At 44.7% G+C, this 20,633-nt stretch overlaps 1 protein-coding gene across 4 annotated transcripts in view; it reads left to right on the top strand.

Annotated features, from left to right (window-relative positions):
- Positions 1 to 6,647: 6,647 nt before the first annotated feature.
- The window catches only part of Terf2 (telomeric repeat binding factor 2), a 28,851-nt gene continuing 14,865 nt past the window's right edge, over positions 6,648 to 20,633 (top strand). For 2 of the 4 annotated variants that reach the window (XR_015643423.1, XR_015643422.1), the window contains exons 1-4: positions 6,648 to 7,053; positions 7,148 to 7,243; positions 8,199 to 8,329; positions 19,369 to 19,455. Coding sequence is in view for 2 of the 4 variants with exons in the window: in NM_001108448.1 (NP_001101918.1) it covers positions 6,801 to 7,053; positions 7,148 to 7,243; positions 8,199 to 8,329; positions 19,369 to 19,455 (567 nt within the window). In the remaining 2 variants the exon portion in view is untranslated. The remainder of the gene's footprint in view (positions 7,054 to 7,147; positions 7,244 to 8,198; positions 8,330 to 19,368; positions 19,456 to 20,633) is intronic. The other 2 variants (NM_001108448.1, NM_001242355.1) reach the window with 2 other exon arrangements.

The raw sequence follows: 20,633 nt of genomic DNA, 5'->3' as shown, positions 1-20,633 counted from the left end.
AATTGGGCCCCCGAGGTGGCAGAGGCCAGGTGGCAGCACTGAATTGCCAGAGGCAAGGTAAAGAAAGTAGTTATTATAATGGGCAAAGCATGTGAAGATATTGGTGTCCCATGGAAACGCTTGCCAAAAGGTGACTTCAGCTGAGGAAGAGTTCAGTAATCAAGTGGATAAGACTGCCTGTTGTGTGGACAGTCAGCCTCTTTCCCCAGCCATCTTTGTCATTGCTTAATGGGCACATAAACGATGTGGCCATGGTGGCCAAGATGGGGTTTATGTGTGAGCTCAACAATATGGACTTCTACTCAGTAAGGCTGACCTAGCTACAGCTACTGCTGAATGCCAGATCTGCCAACAGCGGAGACCAACACTGAGCCCCAGATATGGCACCATTTTTCGAGGTGACCAGCCAGCAACCTGGTGGCAGGTTGACTACACCGGACCACTTCCTCCGTGGAAAGGACAATCTTTTTTCTTTTTTCTTTTTTCTTTTTTTCGGAGCTGGGGACCGAACCTAGGGCCTTGCACTTGCTAGGCAAGCGCTCTACCACTGAGCTAAATCCCCAACCCCAAGGACAATCTTTCATTCTTACTGGAATAGATATTTATTTTGGTTCTGGATCTGCCTTTCCTGCACGTAATGTTTCTGCCAAAATCACCATCCGTGAACTTCCAGAATGCCTTATCCACCATCATGGTATTCCACACAGTATTACTTTTGGCCAAGGAACTCATTTCACAGCCAGAGAAGTGTGACAGTGGGCCCATGATCATGGAATCCACTGGTCTTACCATGTTCCCCACCATCCTGAAGCAGCTGATAGAAAGATGAAATGGTCTTTTGAAGACAACAGTTACAGCACCAATTATGTGCCAGGAGCCTGTTTGGCTAGGCCAGAGTTCTCCAAAAGGCAGAATATGCTTTAAATAAAAAATATGCTTTGAATCAAAGTCTAATATGTGGTACAGTTTCTCCCATAGCCAGGATCTGTGGGTCCAGGAATCAAGGGCTGGAAAAGGGAATAGTCCCACTTATTACCACTCCTAGTGACCCACTAGGAATGTTCTTGCTTCTTGTTCCTGCCACCCTCAGTTCTGCTGGCCTAGCAGGGCATGCTTCTGCCGGGAGCCACAACATTCTATTGACCTGAAAGCTTAGTCTTCTTCCTGGTCATTTGAGGCTTCTAATGCCCTTAAACCAACAGGCTAGAAAAGGAATAACAGTGTTAGGAGGGGTGATAGATCCAGATTACCATGGGGAGATTGGATTGCCTCTCCATAATGGAGGCAAGAAGGATTGTGTCTGGAGTGCAGGAGATCCCTTAGGACATCTCTTAGTACTGTCATGTCCTGTGATTAAAGTCAATGGGAAACTATAACAGCCTAATCCAAGCAGGATGACAAGGGCACGGGTCCATCAGAAATGAAGATATGGCTCACTCCTCTAGCAAAAGAGCCAAGACCTGCTGAGGTACTTGTAGAGGATGGAGGAAACACAGAATGGGTAGTAGAGGAAGGTGGTTATAAATACCATGCAAGGCCACATGACTGATTGCAGAAACAAGGATTATAAGTGACATGAGTGCTCATGTTTTATTTTGTTATGAAAAGGATGTTTCCCAAGGGATGATGACCTGATCTAAATTTACAATGCATTTGCCGTTATACGTAGGATAATTATGTCATGTTAGGAGTATTTATGAGCTGGTTACTGTTTCCATTTGAACATGAGATATGATTCCTTTCAAGTTGACAAGGGGTGGATTGTGATGGCTATTCCTGGTTGTCACCTTGACAGTATCTGGAATGAACTACAGTCTAGAAATGGAAGACACCCTGTGATCCAGATCTTGAGGCTGGAAGGCACAAGCTTTTGATTGGGACCTTGAGGCATAGTGGCCATGAAAAGCTTATGCCCAGGCAAGGTGGTGCACCCATTTAATCCAGGAGACAAAGGCAGTCAGATCTCTGTATTCAAGGCTAGACTGGGACAGAGAAAGTTCCAAATAAAGCACAGTTTAGGTCCAGCTGTAGTGGTACCCACCTTTAATCTGGGGCATACCTTCTGCTGGAGGCCTACATCAGGACAATGGAGGAGGGGAGGCTTTCCTCTTTGTGTGATTGCACTTACTGGCCAGCACAGCTGTTGGAATCTACTTCCTCCAGATTCTGGCTTGTACAGAAGACCAGCCGAAACACCTAGCCTCAAGGGACTTCTTACCCATTTACAGCTGCCCATTGTTGGATTAGTTGGACCACAGACTGTAAGTCATTCTACTAATTTTAACATATAGAGACATTACATAAGTTCCGTGACTCTAGAGAACCCAGACTAATACATCTGTGAATTCAAAGCCAACCCTGATCTACAAAGCAAGTTCCAGAACAGTCAGGACTGTTACTCAGAGAAACCCTGTCTCAAGAGGAGGGAGGAGGAAGAGGAAGAAAGAGGAAGGGGAAGAAGAGTGCTGGGTCTAACCAACATCACAGGCCATAAGACCAACAGGTACTAGGTGGGGCCTCATGAAGTTGAAAAGCTTCTGTATGGAAGAAGCCACCATCACACAGGCAAAGTGGCAGGCTACACAATGGGAAGAGATCTCTACTAATTATACATCTGAATCTGACAGTAGCTTAATACTGAAACTATATAAAGAACTAAACAAACAAACAAAAGAACATCAAGGAAAAAAAACTGATGGGCAGTGGTGGCACAGCCTTTAATCCCAGTTCTTGCTGATCTCTATAGCCAGTCTTTTGCTACTTTGTGGGTTCTTCTTTCTCCCACCGCCCAAGGATAGAAAAGAAGGGGGATGACGTTACCATTGGACTACTTCCTGCTGATTAGGGTATTGAGTTCCTTGGGGCAAGCTTGATCTACACACAACTACTTAACCCACAACCAACAGCCCACTCGACCTCTCAGGCTCTGGCATTTATATACCCTCTGAAAAGTCCCCAGAATTCCAAACATCGCACAACGTCAAACTACTGTGGTGGCAGAATCACACCCCTGCTAGAGCACCAGGCAAATCACAGTCAGCTGCTGTGGACAATCTGAAGCAGTCCCATATTCCACACCTGGGAGAAACAAAAACACATTCTTATATTTTTGTATTTTAAAGAAACCAAAATTCCAAAATTGCCACAAGAGATCTCCATGAGTTTTAAGCCTGCCTATTAGTCTACAGAGTGAGTTCTAAGACACCCAAGGTTTCACGAAGAAACCCTGTCTCAAAGAAAAAAAAAAGCCCAAACAAAAACAACTTTAAAAAATTGGGGAACAGAATTAAGCAAGGAGCTCTCAGAAGATGTGACACAAATGTCAGAGAAACAAAGAAGTGTTTAGTATCCTCAGCCATCAGGAAAACTCAAATTAAAATGACTTTGAGGTTTTTATTTTACATCTGTCAGAATGGCCACAATCAATAAAACAAATGACAGCTCAAGCTGGTGAGGATGCAGGGCAAAGGGGCCATTTATTCATTGTTGGTAGGAGTGCGAACTTGTACAGCTACTGTAGAAACCAGTGTGGTGGTTCCTCAGGAAGCTGGGAATATAGATCTACCTCAGCTATGTCACTCTTGAGCATATTTCCAAATGACTGTACCTCTGCTAACAAAGACACTTGCTCACCATACTCAATCGTTGCTCTATTCACGAGAGCCAGAAACTGGAAACAGCCTAGATGTCCACCAACAGATGACCAAATAAAGAAAATCTGGTACATTTACCCCGTGGAATATTATTCAGCTGTTAAAAATTATGAAATTCACAAGTGAGTGATGGGACTAGAAAGAAAAAAATCATCCGTGTGATGTAACCCAAGCCCAGAAAGAGAGATCTGGATGCTTTCTTTTTTATGTGGTGGCTAGCTCTTAAGCCGTCCTTGTGGGTGTTGTAGTTCGTGTAACCACATGGGTTAGGTACCTAATAAAGGACTTGGGAGGGGGAATTTCACAAGGAAGGGAAAATAGAATATGTTGTTATGGAGAGAGAGAGGAGACTGGAGTGGGAGACTTGAATGGGAAGCAGGATGGAAGGGATGGGTTAGGGAGGGAAAACTAACATTCAGGGCCATTAGAGGGTCCACATGGGCTCCTCATACTGCGGCTTTCTATATCTGTACATATATTGTCTTAGGGTTTTGTTGATGCAAAGAGACACCATGACCAAGGCAACTCTTATAAAAGAAAACATTTAATTTGGGTCTGGTTTACAGTTTCAGAGGTTTTGTCCATGACCATTGTGGTGGGAAACATGGCAGCATCCAGGCAGACATGGTGCTGGAGAAGGAGCTGAGAGTTCTACATCATGATCTGCAAGAAGGAAACTGGATGTGTTTCACACTGGGTGGAGCATGAGCATTTAAGACCTCAAAACCCTGCCTTCACAGTGACACACTTCCTTGAAATCCCACCAATCCCCATTCTGGAAATGTCAACCCTGGAGAGCTCCATCCCACACCACCCCAAGAAACCCTATATAAAGTCTTCCTTCTGTTCAGTTCGCTGCTGCTTCTCACCCAAGCAGAGGCAGCCACCCTTTGGGAATTTTTTCCCTCCCAATAAATCTCTTGTATGAGGTTTGCTGTACAGGGTGACTTTGTGGTATGCTTTGGCCCCCGACTGACAGGATGCCTCCCAGAGCAGAGCTGTAACACCTTCTCTGTGGAAACCTCCCCTGCTGAAGGAGAACTGTAATACTTTTTCTAGAGAAACCTTCCCCTGCCAGGGCAGAGCCATAAAGAAACAAAGTTATCCAATTATAAAAGGAAAAAGAGTTCTGGGTGTAAGCCCCAACAGGTGACACAGTAGTCAGGCCTTGCCCCTGAGGATCTCCAACAGTCAGTTCTATCCACAGAATACTCTACTGCTCTAATGGCTAGACCCTGCCAGCCCCCACCCTACAGAGTAAAAAGTTCAAGCTCTGGGCTTGAAAACCCACCCTAGAAAGCTCCACTCTCACCCCAAGAAACCCTATATAAACCCCATCTTCTGTACAGTATCCTGCTGCTGCTCACCTGAGTTTGGGTTCTTCCTTCCCAATAAATCTCTTGTGTGGGAGGCTTGTTGTGCCATTGACTTTGTAGTATTCCTTGGCTCCTGACTGCCAGGATACCTTCCTGCTCAGAGCTGTAACACTTACACTGGATGTAAAGGCATGGACCACTGCACCAAGCTTAAAATCAGATTTTTGTGTGTGAACAAAAATAGATTTTCCAAGCATCCATTGGATGAGTTGGTTAAAATATCTTCTTGAAAAGTACTTGGAATCCAAGGTCACCAAGAAGGTTCAGTGGTTAGAAGGACTGACTGCTCTTCCACAGGTCCTGAGTTCAATTCCCAGCAACCACATGGTGGCTCACAACCATCTGAAATGGGATCCATTGCCCTCCTCCGGTGTGTCTGAAGAGAGCTACAGTGTACTCACATACATAAAATAAATAAATAATTCTAAAAAAGGAGGAGGAGGAGGAGGAGGAGGAGGAGGAGGAGGAGGAGGAGGAGGAGGAAGAGGTTCAGTGGGTAAAGAGGCTTGCCAAAGACGAAACCAGATGACTTTGATTTTAATCCCTCAGACCCACATAATGAAAGGCAAGAACCAACTTCTAAAAGTTATCCTTGGGGGGTTGGGGATTTAGCTCAGTGGTAGAGCGCTTGCCTAGGAAGCGCAAGGCCCTGGGTTCGGTCCCCAGCTCCGAAAAAAAGAACCAAAAAAAAAAAAAAAAGTTATCCTTGGATATCCATGTACACACACACACAGACATACTCACATACACACAAATCTGTTGAACTCTTACAAGCTGAATCCTGGGCTACAGGAACCAGAAACAGTAATTCAGCTCATTTTAATACAATCCCCACGATGTACCTCTATTATGTACACTTGACAGAAAGGGGCACAGGTACACAAATGGGGAAGTAACTTCCACAAGGTTTACACAATAACAAGCAGAACTGTCAGGATGTGAAGGCAGATAGTTTAGCTCCCGATAAGAAAGGCCAACAGGCTGGGATCACCAAACAGCTTTGATTGCCACAGTTAGGACTGCTTCAGAGAGTGGCTCCAAAGCCTTGTTGCACTTGGACTCTGAAGTGAGTTCAAAACTAGCCTGGGCAACTTTGCAGGACCTGTCTTAGAATAAATTTTTAATGGGGGTGGGGGGTGGAGGGTCGAGGGTCGGGATGAGGGGAGAGTGCACGGTTGATAAGTGCTTGCACTAGAATGGTTAGGTCCTGAGCTAATTCCCAGAACAAACCCATGTTTTGTTTTTTTAAAAAGTCTGGTCAAGTTGGCACTATCTCCTTTAATATCAGTACTACAAAACAGAGGCCAAGTTCAAACTCTATGTCTTGAGTTCCAAGCCAAGCAGGACTACACAGTGAGACTCTGTCTCAAAACAAAGTAACTTTTTTCCTATTGTACTGCTTTTCACAATTTGCGAAATGTCTAACACTATGCATGCGTTTATTTTTCGTATTCTTTACAGGGTCCCAAGTAAGGAGCGTAGTCTTTAAAATAGCGCACCTGGCTGGGCTGTCTGGACTCCAATCCCCAGCAAGCATAGCAGCAGACAAAACGGGAACTACGGATGCCAAGGAGGTGGGTGGACCGACCCCCCCCCCCACCTCGGTCCTTTCCCTCCCAGAAGCCCGCGGGCGGCTTGGAAACTCGTCGGTATCATGGCTGCGGGAGCCGGAACAGCGGGCCCTGCTTCCGGCCCGGGCGTTGTGCGTGACCCGATGGCGTCACAGCCAAGGAAACGGCCCGGCGGGGAGGGCGCTCGGCGGTCGAACACGATGGCGGGAGGAGGCGGGAGCAGCGACAACGGCGGGAGGGCGGCGAACCGGCGAGCATCGCGCAGCGGCGGGAGGGCTCGACGGGGGCGGCACGAGCCGGGGCTGGGAGGCGCGGCAGAGCGGGGCGCGGGGGAAGCTCGTCTGGAGGAGGCGGTCAACCGCTGGGTGCTCAAGTTCTACTTCCACGAGGCGCTGCGGGCCTTTCGGAGTAGCCGGTACCGGGACTTCAGGCAGATCCGGGACATCATGCAGGGTGAGGGCTGGCTCGGGCCGCGGGGAGGACAGGGTCTGTGGGGGCATGACTTGGGGTCCGGGGCTCGCAGAGCCAACCATGTCTTCTTTCCCAGCGTTGCTTGTCAGGCCCTTGGGGAAGGAGCATACGGTGTCCCGGTTGCTGCGGGTTATGCAGTGTCTATCGCGCATTGAAGAAGGAGAAAATTTAGGTATGGCTATTCTTTGTGTTCTTTTCTGGGCTTACTTACGTAGGGTTTTGTTATTTTCAAACTTGACATCCGGAACTGAAAGATTCCGGGTTAAAGTGCGCTACTGTTTCCACCGCGGAGGGCTTTTTCATTCAAAGGTGGTTGAATTCTCTAATTCTACTTTTCTCCAGTTAAAGTTCCTTGGCTGGTTTTATGTGTTTTTGTTGTTGTTGTTGTTGTTATTTTATTTTCTCCCACCTGTTAATTGTACACCCGTTTTTGTTGCTAGAAGTAAGTTACATCAATAAGGACATACCTTTCTCCCTTTTCCTCTGCATAGTAAAGTGTGAAACACCCCACACACACACACACACATACACAAGTTGAATTTGGCAGCTCTTTAACAAACTGCCTTCATTGTTGGCCACTTGTATCTGAGAAAGATGTGCTATTCTGGATTTTGAAGTCAAATGTATACGTTATAATTGAGCTGCGTCAAAAAGAATTGAAAGGTAGTCACTTGAAATACGTTGAAGCCCATGTAGTGTAGTGGCCAGCCTGGCCTACAGAGAGAGTTCCAGGACAGCCAAGGCTACACAGAGAAACCCTGTCTCGAAAACAAACAAAAAAGAAATATGTTGATTTGAGTTTGGACCATATATCAAGTACTAAATAAATGCAAATTTTACTGAGTTTGTATGGTCCTTTTGTATTATTATTCACTGATGGTTTTCTGATTTGTTTTCAAATGACAGAATCTTTCTACATAGCCTTAGCTGTCGAACTCACTGTATAGACCAGGTCGGCCTCTGCCCTTTGCCTCCTGAGTGCTGAGATTAGATGCCTGGCTTGCATGATTCTTTATACAAGTGGGTCTTATGGTGTTTGCATGCTTTCATTGATAGCTGTGCACACTTTTTGGACATTTGCTACTCCACAGCAAAAAGCTTAAAGTGGAAACTGTGTTCTGTCCTAGACTGTTCCTTTGATATGGAGGCCGAGCTCACACCCCTGGAGTCAGCTATCAATGTGCTGGAGATGATTAAAACAGAGTTCACACTGACAGACTCAATGGTTGAATCCAGCAGGAGACTGGTGAAGGAGGCTGTAAGACACATTTACTACTTACTTTCTTTCTTTCTTTCTTTCTTTCTTTATTTATTTATTTTCTAACAGAAATCAGGGATCTGTGAGGACTCATTGTGGAATCTTTTCTGTGTGGGTAGAGGGAAGAGCAAGTGGAGAGAGAGAGCGTGAGCGTGCACAAGTAACGTCATCTCTTCACACGTGCCCTAGGCATGGAGAGTATAGTTTGGTTGTCTTTGTGGCCTTGGCAGGAGTGACATTAAACTGGGAAGTGGGTTGACATTGAAGACTGCTGTTTTGGAAGTTATTGTACTACTGAGGAGCACCGAGGAGGCCCCCAAGTATCTCTGGTCCTGGGTTTGGTCACCATTGTCTGTCATAAGCCAGAAGGAATGGTTAGGGCCTGGGGAAATGTGGGACTGAGTTCTTTGACTGCTGAAAGGAGGACTTAAGGACTATTCCCTGCACTAGACTAGAGACAGTCAACCCTGGACGAGGTGTAGCACAGACAAGTACTCCAGAATAACAAAGTTGAGGAGTGTCCAGGAATTCTGGGGTTCGGGTGGCTTCTTTAAACAAACCAAGTGGCTGTGGGTTCTTCTCTAGTAATCCAGGCTGAGGGTGTGGGAGCATGTGCATAGCTAGGAGTGGAAGAGTGGCAGAAAAGTTAAGGCTAACAGAAGAGAACTGAAAAGGGCAAGGTCTTAGAGGTAAATGCTTCACAAGAAGACATTAGCTCTATACAGGGTACATAGATACTTTGTTTTTGTTTTCTAAACATATCTGTTCAGTTAAGGATCTGGAGCAGGAACTATTGGTTCCAAACCATGCTTGGATAATTGTTATTCAGTTCAAGGAGGAAGAATAATCCACTATAGGTTTTTTTTTTTAAAGATTTATTCATTTATTATATATAAGTACACTGTAGCTGTCTTCAGATACACCAGAAGAGGGCATCGGATCTCTTTACAGATGGTTGTGAGCCACCATGTGGTTGCTGGGAATTGAACTCAGGACCTCTGGAAGAGTAGTCGGGTGCTCTTAACCGCTGAGCCATCTCTCCAGCCCCCACTGTAGGTTTTTAGTATGGGTAAGACAGGTTGTGTTGAGGGGGAAAGGCCAGAAAAGTCCTTAGCAATGGAGTAGAAACCCAGGCTACCCTGAGCATAGCTCAGACTGTACTGAATGGAGGAAGTGTTACTTGGTCATAGTGACTTGTACAACCCTTGTAGAAATGAGGACTATAGGTGTGTCATCTGGCCTGTTTTGTAGGGGAGTCTTGTAGGCATGTACATGTTATAATTTTATTACTTAAGCACATGGGTCTCTTTCTGTTGTTGTTTATTTGGGAGTTTGTTGTGAGATGGGGTCTTACTGTATTCAGAGTAGCCTCCGCCTCTGTGCTCCTGACTTGGCCTCCTCAGTGCTGGCTTATACCACACAACCAGCTAAGTTATTGTGTTCCTGTTCTAAATTTTTGTTTGTAATGTCTGTCAGTGAAACCTAAACTCCCTGGGGCTGGAGAGATGGTTCAGTTGGTGGTTAAGAAGAGCACTGACTGCTCCTTCAAAGACCCCAGGTTCTGTTCCCACCACCCACATTGAGGCTCATGACGGTATTCTGCTGTAGCAGTAGCAGACAACCAAGCTACTCTCCTGGCCCTGACTGTAATTGTCCCTTCAATATAGCAAAGTACTCTCTTGAAACAGTGTCTATTAGCCTTTTGTTGCCAAAGGCCAGGAAGCTAGTGGCCCACCTAAGGGGCTCTGGCTCGGGATTTCTTAAAGCTATAGTTAAACTGTCAGCCAGACTTGCAGTGCTGTGGCTTGGTGGTATTCTATGTACCTCACGTAGGAGAGACCTTAGATTCAATCCTTAGCACTACAGAAATAACAGTCATTTTAGACTCAGCTGGCGCTGGGACTGTTGATGCTTATTTGAAATCCCAGTACTCGGGAGGCTTAGGCGGGAAGATTTTGAGTTGTAAGCAAGCCTCAGGTGGTAAGATCCTGCTAGGGTCTGAAAGATCTGATCCATATCTGATGTGGCTAATAGCAGGACTCACTGTCAACCAGCTATAGGTTAGTGTACACGTGGAACTGCGTCACACTGTAGACAGCTGTGCGGTATTACAATGGGATTGTGCAGGAGGTGAGGGTCACAGAGGACTACTTTAGAACCGGGGTCACTTCTGCTTTGATACCCTTGTCACCCTTGTGTTTTTTCTGAAAAATTTCTGAAATTTCTGAATTTCTCATTTAGTGTTCCTAGAGTCTCTTAGTGGGCATCTTAGAAAATCTTATGGGATGCCTAGGTTCATTTAAGCTCTGTAAATTGTTACAGTAATTTATTATTTTGTTTTTGAGACAGAGTCTCGCTATGTATGTAGCCTTGGCTGATATGGAACTTGCTTTTAGACCAGGCTAGTCTAGAACTCAGAGATCTGCCTCTGGTATCTAGGCCTCCCAAGTACTAGAATTAAAGACATTCACTATCACAGTGGGCACAATAATTTATTTTAAAATGTACTAAAATATGCTGGGTGGTAGTGACAAACACCTTTAATCCTGGCACTTGGGAGGCAGAGATGGGCAGATCTCTTGAGTTCGAGGCCAGCCTGGTCTACAGAGTGAGTTCCAGGACAGCCAGGGCTACACAGAGAAACCCTGTCTTGAAAAATAAAGTATTAAAATAGGGTCTGGGGTATGGTTCAGTGGTTCAGCACTGACTGGAGTTCAGATCCCTGGTGTCAATGCTGGGAGAGCATGGGGGTGCTATAACACACCCTCAGAAGGAGGAGATAAGATCTCCAGGACAGGGGTTGGGGATTTAGCTCAGCGGTAGAGCACTTGCCTAGCAAGCGCAAGGCCCTGGGTTCGGTCCCCAGCTCCGAAAAAAAGAAAAAAGAAAAAAAAAAAAAAAAGATCTCCAGGACAGGTAGCTGAGGAGGCCAGCTGTATCTAGAGTTCTAGGTTTGATTGAGTAACCCTGCCACAGTAAGGTGGAAGAAAGATTGTGGGTAATTCAAAAAGAAAACTTTTAACCAAGTAAACTAAGTTAGAACTTCTCAATTCACGTTCTGATTCCTGGAGGTCTCTGAGGCTCGCTCAGAATACACTCTCAAGTTATATTAAATGGCCAGTTCCTTTTTAAAAAGTTTTTTATTAATAAGTATGTCTGTGTACATGTGCATGATATCTACGATGATCAGAGGACTACTTTGTGAAGTCTGTTCTCTCCTACCTTTACATAGGGTAGGGATTGAACTGAGGTCTTCAGTTTTTATGGCAAACTCTTTTACCCACTGAGCCAGTGAGTCTGCTTAGTGAGCTTATTTAATTCCAGCACTGGTGTGGCAGAGGCAGGTGCCAGCCTCTTTTCCCTAATGAGACTATATAGGGTGGAGGGTGTGGCTAAGTTTGCTTGTTGGTCAGGGAAGAGTGGTACAAAGGATCCTAGTACCCACAGGTGCCTCACAACCCACGTTGGCTCCTGTCGCAGGGCATCTGACGCTCTCTCTGGCCTTCTCAGGCACTGCACACACCTGGTGCACAGACATAAATGCAAGCAAGACACCCATACACATAAAATAATTTGGGGGGCTGGGGTTTGAGACAGGGTTTCTCTGTGTAGCCCTGGCTGTCTCTGTGGGCCGGGCCAGCCTGAGAGTAATGGGAGTAAAATAAAGCTCTTTTTTTTAAATGGGAATCTGCTTTGTAAAGTTTGGTGTAAGAGCAAGACTGTAAATGAGTGGCCTGTAAATCCTAGCTCTTTAGGAGGCTGGGGCAAGTTCAAGGTCAGCATGGTAAACTTAGTGAGATCCTATCTAAAAAGAGAGAGCTGGCTCAGCAGGTGAGGACACCTGCTGTCATACCACGCCTGACAGCCAGAACTTACACCTTACACCCAGCCTAGTGCAACCTGGAGGAAGGAGAGAAACAACTAGAACATGTTGTCCTGACCTCCACATAAGCACCATTCGCTGGTACACATCCATGTACACACACACTAAATAAAGATTATTTCAAACTAAGGGCCATGGTATAGTTCCACAGCAGATCGCTTTGCTGCCATGTCCGCATGAACCCCCAATGCCAACACCCAAGGAAAAGTCGGAAGTCATAGATGAGCATCAGTGTCTGAGAAGCTGTCAAAACAGTTGTCCCATGAAGGCACTCAGACCTCTAATCCCAGCGATCAAACATGAGTTCCACAGGCTAGCCTAGTCTGCATGGTGAGTGCCAGGGTATAAGGAGACTCTGTCTTCTAAAAAAGAAGTAAAGTGGAAAAGAGGGCAGGGAAGAGAAAATCCTCTGTAGACCAGGCTGACCTCAACTAGAGACCCGCATACCTCTGCTTCCCTCCCAGTGCTGGGTGATGAGCCCCACTGTCCCCAGTGCTGGGTGGTGTGGCCCCGCTCTCCCCAGCTGCTGTTTTTTTGCTGCTGCTGTTTATTTTGGTTAGCATTAGTTGTTTGGCATTTCTTCCCATTATAAATCTACCTTACCTGTTTTTGAAAGTCTGCTTGTAATGTCCTATGTGTCTAAATTAATTGGAGACCATTCATAAGGCTACCATCTAAGAATCTTAATAAATACAAGAGAGAAGGAATTAGATTATTTTTCTGACAGCTATGGGAAATTAACACAAAGTCAAGCTTGCAGCATGAACTTCGGATTTGAAAGTATTCACATTTCCTGTCCTGCCTCACAAATGAAATTATGGGTGGCCTGTGTTCCAGTTCTGGGGAGTAAAGCACAGAGGCTGTCTCTCCTTACACAGTGGGAACAGCTGCTGAGGATGCAGATGTAAATAGTGAGGTAGGAGAAGAAGATCAGAAGTTAAGACTGTGCCAAGACTAGTGTGGAGTAGTTACCATTTTCTTGCGCTATCTAGAATGGACTCCAGTTAGGCAGCCTGGACACCTGGATGTGTACTCCAGGTATGAACAGAAAGAGTTTCAAAAGACCTTCTCTTTCTGGCCTCTGGAACCTTCCCATGGATTGAGATAATGGAAGGAAAATCCTTTCACTCCTGTTCGGCAGCAGCTGTGCTGAACAAATCGGCAAAGCACAGGGTGTGTGTGTGTGTGTGTGTGTGTGTGTGTGTGTGCGTGCGTGTGTGCATGCGTGTGTGCATGTGCGTGCGTGCGCGTGTGCTTGCCCGTGCTTAGGGGTTGCAGACAGGGTCTCCCTATGTGGCTGTTACTGACTGGCTGGCTGGAACTCGAGACCCGCCTGCCTCTTTCTCTGAATGCTGAGATTAAAGGCAAGCACCACACACTTGGCTGTTGGAAGATTTAGTGTCCCTAAGATTGTGTTCTCTTTCATTAATCCAGTTCATATTACAATCTCATCAGCCGCTGTTACATATAAGAAAAGACAAATGAACTAAAGTAACCAGCACAAAAGATACAGATAGGGATGAGTTGAGTAAGGAGACTCCAGGGCTGGGTGTAGGTAAGTGCTAGAGAGTGTTGTTGTAAAAATATAATAAATAAAAAAAGGTATTGGTTCTTTTATCCCGCTAGGTCCAGCACCGCAGTGTCCCAAGATAGTCTGCTAGTTATCTTGGCGAAAACACATCCCAACTCCTTGGTGGCCCAGTGTCTCTTGCCACCACACACTTCACTACACACAAACCGTCACATAAAGGAGCACACAACACAATAACCTTTGACCCAATTGGTAAGATATAATTGCCCACTTAAACATACAAAGCCCAGTACCATCCATCCCTTAGGAACATTGATAACAACCTGTAAATACACAGAGCAGAATCTTAACATCAGCCTCCATGTCCTCCCACGGCTTCTCTCCCTCCCTCCCTCCCTCTCTCCCTTCCCTTCCCTTCCTCCCTCCCTCTCTTCCTCTCTCTCCCTCCCCTTTCCCTTCCTCTCCCTCTCTCCTCTCCCTTCTCCTCTCCCCTCCTCTCTCTCCCCCTCTCCCTCCTCTCCCAGTCTCCTCCTCTTCCTTCCAACTTTTCTCCTGCCCATCCTTCCTTCTCCTCCAATGACAGGCATCCTTCTATCATGTACCTGCCCTCACCTGTATTTTACAAATTCAATGGGGAGAAGTTTCTGGTGAAGTCACTTGAGTCCTGAGTACAAGACTAGGCCGCTGTCCTTGGGGCAGTGGAATCAGCATCAAAATACAGATAACTTCAGGGCAAACCACAACTAGAGAGTGCATGCAGGAGAGCCAGAAGCCCTTGCCACATATATGACAGATGGATCTTTGACAATGTAATGGCATTTCAATAACTAAAATATTAAATGAAAAAGGGCAATCTTTAGCAGTTGCTGTTGAAACAATGGGGTGTCGGTATGCATAAATGAATCATAACCATAAACATATTTCATAGCAAAAAATAATTCAAAATAGATCACAAAGAAATTGTAAACTTTAAAACCATGAAACTTTTGTTGTTAGTGGTTTTTGCTTTTTTTTGAGACTGGGTAACCTTGTAACCTTGGCTTTCATGGACCTCCCTATGAAGTCTGGCCTCAAATGCCTGCCTCTGCCTCTGCCTCTGCCTCTGCCACTGCCACTGCCACTGCCTCTGCCTCTGCCTCTGAAGTGCTAAGATAAAGGTATTCGTCACCACGCCCAACTTCAAACCATGAATCACTTGAAGAAAGCATAAAAGAAGGTCGTTTTAGCTAGCACATCAAGTTCAGTTCAGTGTTGCATGTTTGGTGTTTCAGTGTTGCACTTAGGAATGGAGGCTGGAAGACTAGGAGTTTAAGGATCTAATACATTACAAGGGAGTCTTACTTGGACAAAAAGAATTTGGGTGGGGGTTTGCTGGAGAGATGGTGTAGTTAGAAGCACTTGTTCTTGCAGAAGACCTTGGTTTGGCTAAATTCACATGGCTATTCACAACCATCTATAACTGAGATCCTATGCCCTTTTCATACACATGACTAAAAATAAATAAATAAGCAAGCAAGCAAGCAAGCTTTTAAAAAGAATCTTCAAGAGGACAAATTGATACATGACAAAAAATGTTTATTCTAGGGGTTGGGGATTTAGCTCAGTGGTAGAGCGCTTGCCTAGCAAGCACAAGGCCCTGGGTTCGGTCCCCAGCTCTGGAAAAAAAAAAGTTTGTTCTAGCTGGGCATGGTGGTGCATGCCTTTAATCCCAGCACTCCAGAGGCAAAGGCAGGCAGATCTCTGAGTTCAAGGCCAGCCTAGGCTACAGAGCAAGTTCTAGGATGTCCAGGGCTATACAGAGAAACCTTGTCTTGAGAAACAAACAAAAAACCCACTTTTGTTCTGAGCTAAATACTATATTAGAAGAATAAACAACTGGAAGAAAATATTTGCAAGTCATATCTGACAACAACTATGATATATAAAGAACTATATATGTGTGTCTAAATCTAGGTACCTCCCTTTTCCCTGATAGCCCAGGCACTGAGGTTTTGAGTGTGAGCTATTATTATTACACTGAGCCAAAGTGTTTGTTTCTGTTTTTATTTTTGAGACTATTGAGGCCTTAGCCTGGAACTTACTAGATAGGCTTTGAACCCAGAGATCCACTTGCTGTGATTCAAGCCATATACTACCATGCCTGGCTAATAACATCCACTTGGGAGAGTTTGGTCAGGTTTTTAAGTTTAGGGGTTTTTATGTGAGTGAATGAATTTGTGTGTGTGTGTGTGTGTGTGTGTGTGTGTGTGTGTGTGTGTGTGTGTGTGTGTGTATGCATGCATTGGTGTTTTGATTGCACATGTCTGTGTGAGGGTGTCAAATCCCCTCGAACTGGAGTTATAGATGGTTGTGAGCTGCCATGGGGGTGCTGAGATTGAACCTGGGTTCTCTGCAAGATCAGCACATGTTCTTTTTTTTTTTTTTTTTTCTTTTCTTTTCTTTTTTTTCTTTTTTTCGGAGCTGGGGACCGAACCCAGGGCCTTGTGCTTGCTAAGCAAGCGCTCTACCACTGAGCTAAATCCCCAACCCCCAGCAAATGTTCTTAACAGTAGAGATATCTTCTAGCCCTGTGATTTTAAATAGTGAAACTATATTATCTTGTTTCCCTATAGGATATTCTATAGCTTAGGCTCTTTGTTTAACTGATAAGTAGCTGAAAGATGGCCCTGGAACTACCAATCCTCCTCCTTTCACTTCCTAAATGGCCAATACATGCTTTGGTTGTTTTACTCTGTGGGGGCTGGAAAGGAGGCTCAGTGCTCATGAGCAGTTGCTATTCTTAAAGGTCCTGAGTTCAATTCCCAGCAACCACATGGTGGCTCACAACCATCTGTAACAGGATCTGTTGCCCTCTTTTGGTGTGTCTGAAGAAAGTGACAGTGTACTTGTATAAATAAATCTTTTTTTAAAAAAAATGCAAAAAACCTGTATGAATTAATGAATGGAATGAAATGTGTGAGTATGTACTGTGTGTCAGGTACTCAAAAAAGCCAGAAAGGCACTTTGACCTCCTAGAGTTTGTATTATAGGCAGTGAGCTTCCTGGCATGGGTGTTGGGACTTGACCGCTGGTCCTCAAAAGTAGCAAGCACTCTTAACTATTGAACCTTCTTTCCGGCCTCTAAAGTCTATTTTTCTTTTCTCTTGGGAGTGAAGTGGGGTGTTGGGTTTTTCAAATCAGGGTTTCTCTTATAGCTCTGGCTGTCTAGAACTCACTCTGTAATCTAGGCTAGCCTAGAACTCTGAGATCCACCTGCTTCTGTCTACTTAGTGCTGGGATTAATGGTGCACACCACCACCACCTGGCTCAAGTATCTGTTCTTTTTTTTTTTTTTTTTTTTATTTATTAAGCACACTGTAGCTGTCTTCAGACACACCAGAAAAGGGCATCGGGTCTCATTACAGATGGTTGTGAGCCACCATGTGGTTGCTGGGATTTGAACTCAGGACCTCTGAAAGAGGAGTCAGTGCTCTTAACCTCTGAGCCATCTCTCCAGCCCCCTCAAGTATCTGTTCTTAACAGTTAGTATCCAACACTTTCTCCTCCATCCAAGGACATTATGTTAAATGGATTTTTGTTGCTCAGTGATAGGCTAGGAGCTTGCTCTGTCCCCTCCGTGCATCAGCCTGGGATAGTAGTACCTCCAGGAGCTGTGAACCCCTGCGGGGCATTAACAGATGTTAGGGAGGATTTGGATAACTGAAACAGTTGCACATTGCTGATAGAAATGCTAAGTAGTACATCTGTTCCCTACCATAGGTTTGGCTGCCACTCACCCTGTTGAACAAGTGTGCTCCAAGAATCCTACTCCTGCATATTTATGGCACAGTTGAAGAGTTGTTCACACAAAACCTGTTTTATCATCTCTGTTCATAACGACCAAAAACTGTGACCTACCAGATGTTCTTGAGTGGATAAATGAATAAACTATAATATATTCCAAACAATACAGTAGTCCTCGACAGCAAGAAAATGGAACCCTGGCAGCCCAGAGCTCAGTGGACTCGCATTGTGCAGAGTAAAGAAGCACCCTTAATACAGCTGGTGCCAGAGCACAGCCTGCTGGCGAGTGTCTGTAGTCTCAGCTCTTGGGAGGCTGGGACTTGAGGGTATGTGATGATACCCTACTTTAAAAAAAGCAAGAAATAGTGCCACTTTATGCTTTTAATAAAGACACAAAATAGCAACAAGAAGAGTTTAGAAAGTGGGGCTGGGGTTGGGGATTTGGCTCAGTGGAAGAGCGCTTGCCTAGTAAGCTCAAGGCCCTGGGTTCGGTCCCCAGCTCCGAAAAAAAAAAGAAAAAAAAAAAAAAAAAGAAAGTGGGGCTGGAGAGATGGCTCAGCGGTTAAGAGCACCCGACTACTCTTCCAGAGGTCCTGAGTTCAATTCCCAGCAACCACATGGTGGCTCATAACCATCTGTAAAGAGATCCGATGCCCTCTTCTGGTGTATCTGAAGACAGCTGTACTTATATATAATACAGTGTACTTATATATAATAAATGAATAAATAAATCTTTTAAAAAAAAGAGTTTAGAAAGTGGACATTTGGATTCTTTTTTTTTTTTTTTTTTTTTTTTTTCCGGAGCTGGGGACCGAACCCAGGGCCTTGCGCTTCCTAGGCAAGCGCTCTACCACTGAGCTAAATCCCCAACCCCTGGACATTTGGATTCTTGCAGATATAGATGTGTGTTAACATTTCATGCCATATGTCCTAAAGAGTTTTTCTGTGTACAAGTTAAATGCAGTTAAACCTAATAGAACTGTTGTGGTTTATAAAAAATAAAAGCTGTGTTAAGAAAGTAGGTATAATAGTATTTATGCTGAAATGATATGTACATAAACATGGTCATCCGAAGATGGTTAATTTTGCTTCTTCAAAGAGTTTATGGTCGTGCCTGCTTATTGATGGGCATCAGAATCTGCCCTGGATGGCTGTACTTATATGTGAAAGTGTCCTCTCAGGTGTCCACTCACCGCTGCCTTTCCATATGTGATGTGTTCTCTCAGGGTCTCTGTTCTTCCGATGGGAGCATCCACTCCTACCTGGCTCTTGGTCGCTTTCCTTTTCTGTTGTGGGTGAGCTGTTTGCAGATCTCAGTAATTCCCCACATGCTCTAGCTAGAGTAGCTAGATGGCAGTTGTGGTCTAAAAGGCTTGTTTCTTGTTGTACAGACTAGGCCTCAGCCTCTTTCTGGATAGAGAGAACTAGCAGAATACTAGGATCCCCACATTAGGTTCTCTCGCTGAGCCCCACCCCGCTTCAAAGCTCTTGTTCCCAAAAAAGATTGGAATCAATTGTTCTGCAGACCTGAAATTTCCAGACTCTGCTATAACTCCTGTCTGTTTTCTTTCCTTAGGCAATCTGGCTCAGCTTGGCTAAGTGTCTGGAGACCAGGGGATCTAGATTTGCTCTCAGGCATTAAAAACAAACAAAAACTACACATATGATTCCTCATAGTGCTTGAACAGTAATGTTGGCTTTTAAATAACAGAAATTTGATTCAGTGTAAAAACAGTCATAGGAAGTTATAAGGTTAAGGGTTTTGGTAGAGTATGTTTTGGTATTTGATATTCTAATGACAATTGTCGTTACAGAACTTTTACATTTTTCTCCCTTTTATAGGCTGTCATTATTTGTATCAAAAACAAAGAATTTGAAAAGGCTTCAAAAATTTTGAAAAAATACATGTCCAAGGACCCCACAACTCAGGTAAATTTGACATATTTTTATTCCTGTGACTTAGTTCCTCTCACTGGTTTTTGTGAAGCAGGAGTGGAAAGGGTTCTTTGTTAAGAATGTCACTATCACAAATGTGGTAAGAGACACCATTAACTCCAGCACTTGGGGAGGTAGATGGAGGTGCAAGGCCAGCCTGATGTCCATAGTGTGTTCCAGGCCAGCCAGAAAACTACAGCGTGTGACTTTGTCTCAAGGGGGAAAAAAAAAACCCACATCTAAGTATTTACCTTTTAAATACCCAACATCTTGGTTGATCCTAACCTCTCAGAGCTTTTGCTTATGGGGCTATTGGGGGGTCCTGCTTGAGGTTTTAATAGTAAACACACAGAGAGACATCTGCATGGTATGAGGCCGTTGGCCTGTTTGCTTGGGCAGTCTCTGAGTGTCTAGCTCCACCTGACTTCTCTCCTTCCTCTTCTGTCGCTCAGAGAGGCAAGAGGACTGCAAGTCTGGGGACTGCCTTGGGCTATAGCTAGTTCAAGGCTAGCTTAAGTCACATAGTTAGACTGTTGGAACATGTTTCACATCTTTTTTCTTATATTTAAGGTAACTCTGACTGTAGCTTCAGTATCTGAGACTGGCTTCTCAAAATTTAGTTTTTTTCAAGCTACTTATTTTGCTTGTTCCGTTGGCTTTGTGATAGAACATTTAAGTAATTGATACCAGATAGTCAACAAAAAGTATGAGACTTCCAGCCCTGTCTATATAAATGCTAGCCCTGTAGGCTTGGAAGGCTTCTTTGGGAAGGATTTATTATCTCCATTTCCTGTCAAAAGGGTGGATTCATTTTGAGCTATATCCTCAGTTGGGTTCCCTTCCCACAACTTGGATTATTTTATAAATTTAAATTTTAGGCTGTGGAATATTGCTCAAGGGTAGGGCATTTGTCTAACATGTCTAGGTGTGAATCCTGGCACCAAACACATGCACAACCCACTCTGTCCCTTTTGTTGTTTTGAAGTGAGGCTTCTCTATGTAGCTGTGGCTATTATTGAAGTAAGTAGACCAGGCTACCTCAAACTAACAGACTCTTACCTCTCTGGTACCACCATGCTTGGCAAAGCCCTTTGATGTTTGAAGATTAACTGTGTAGTACAAAATTCAAAAGGTGTTCTCAGGGTTGTAAAATCGGGTAACGGTGTGCAAAG

Source organism: Rattus norvegicus, chromosome 19 (genome assembly GCF_021556685.1).
Source record: "Rattus norvegicus strain SHRSP/BbbUtx chromosome 19, alternate assembly SHRSP_T2T, whole genome shotgun sequence".
Classification (NCBI taxonomy): Eukaryota; Metazoa; Chordata; class Mammalia; order Rodentia; family Muridae; genus Rattus; species Rattus norvegicus.
Note: the sequence above shows the minus strand (reverse complement) of the source record. Positions and strands in the feature narration are given on the sequence as shown.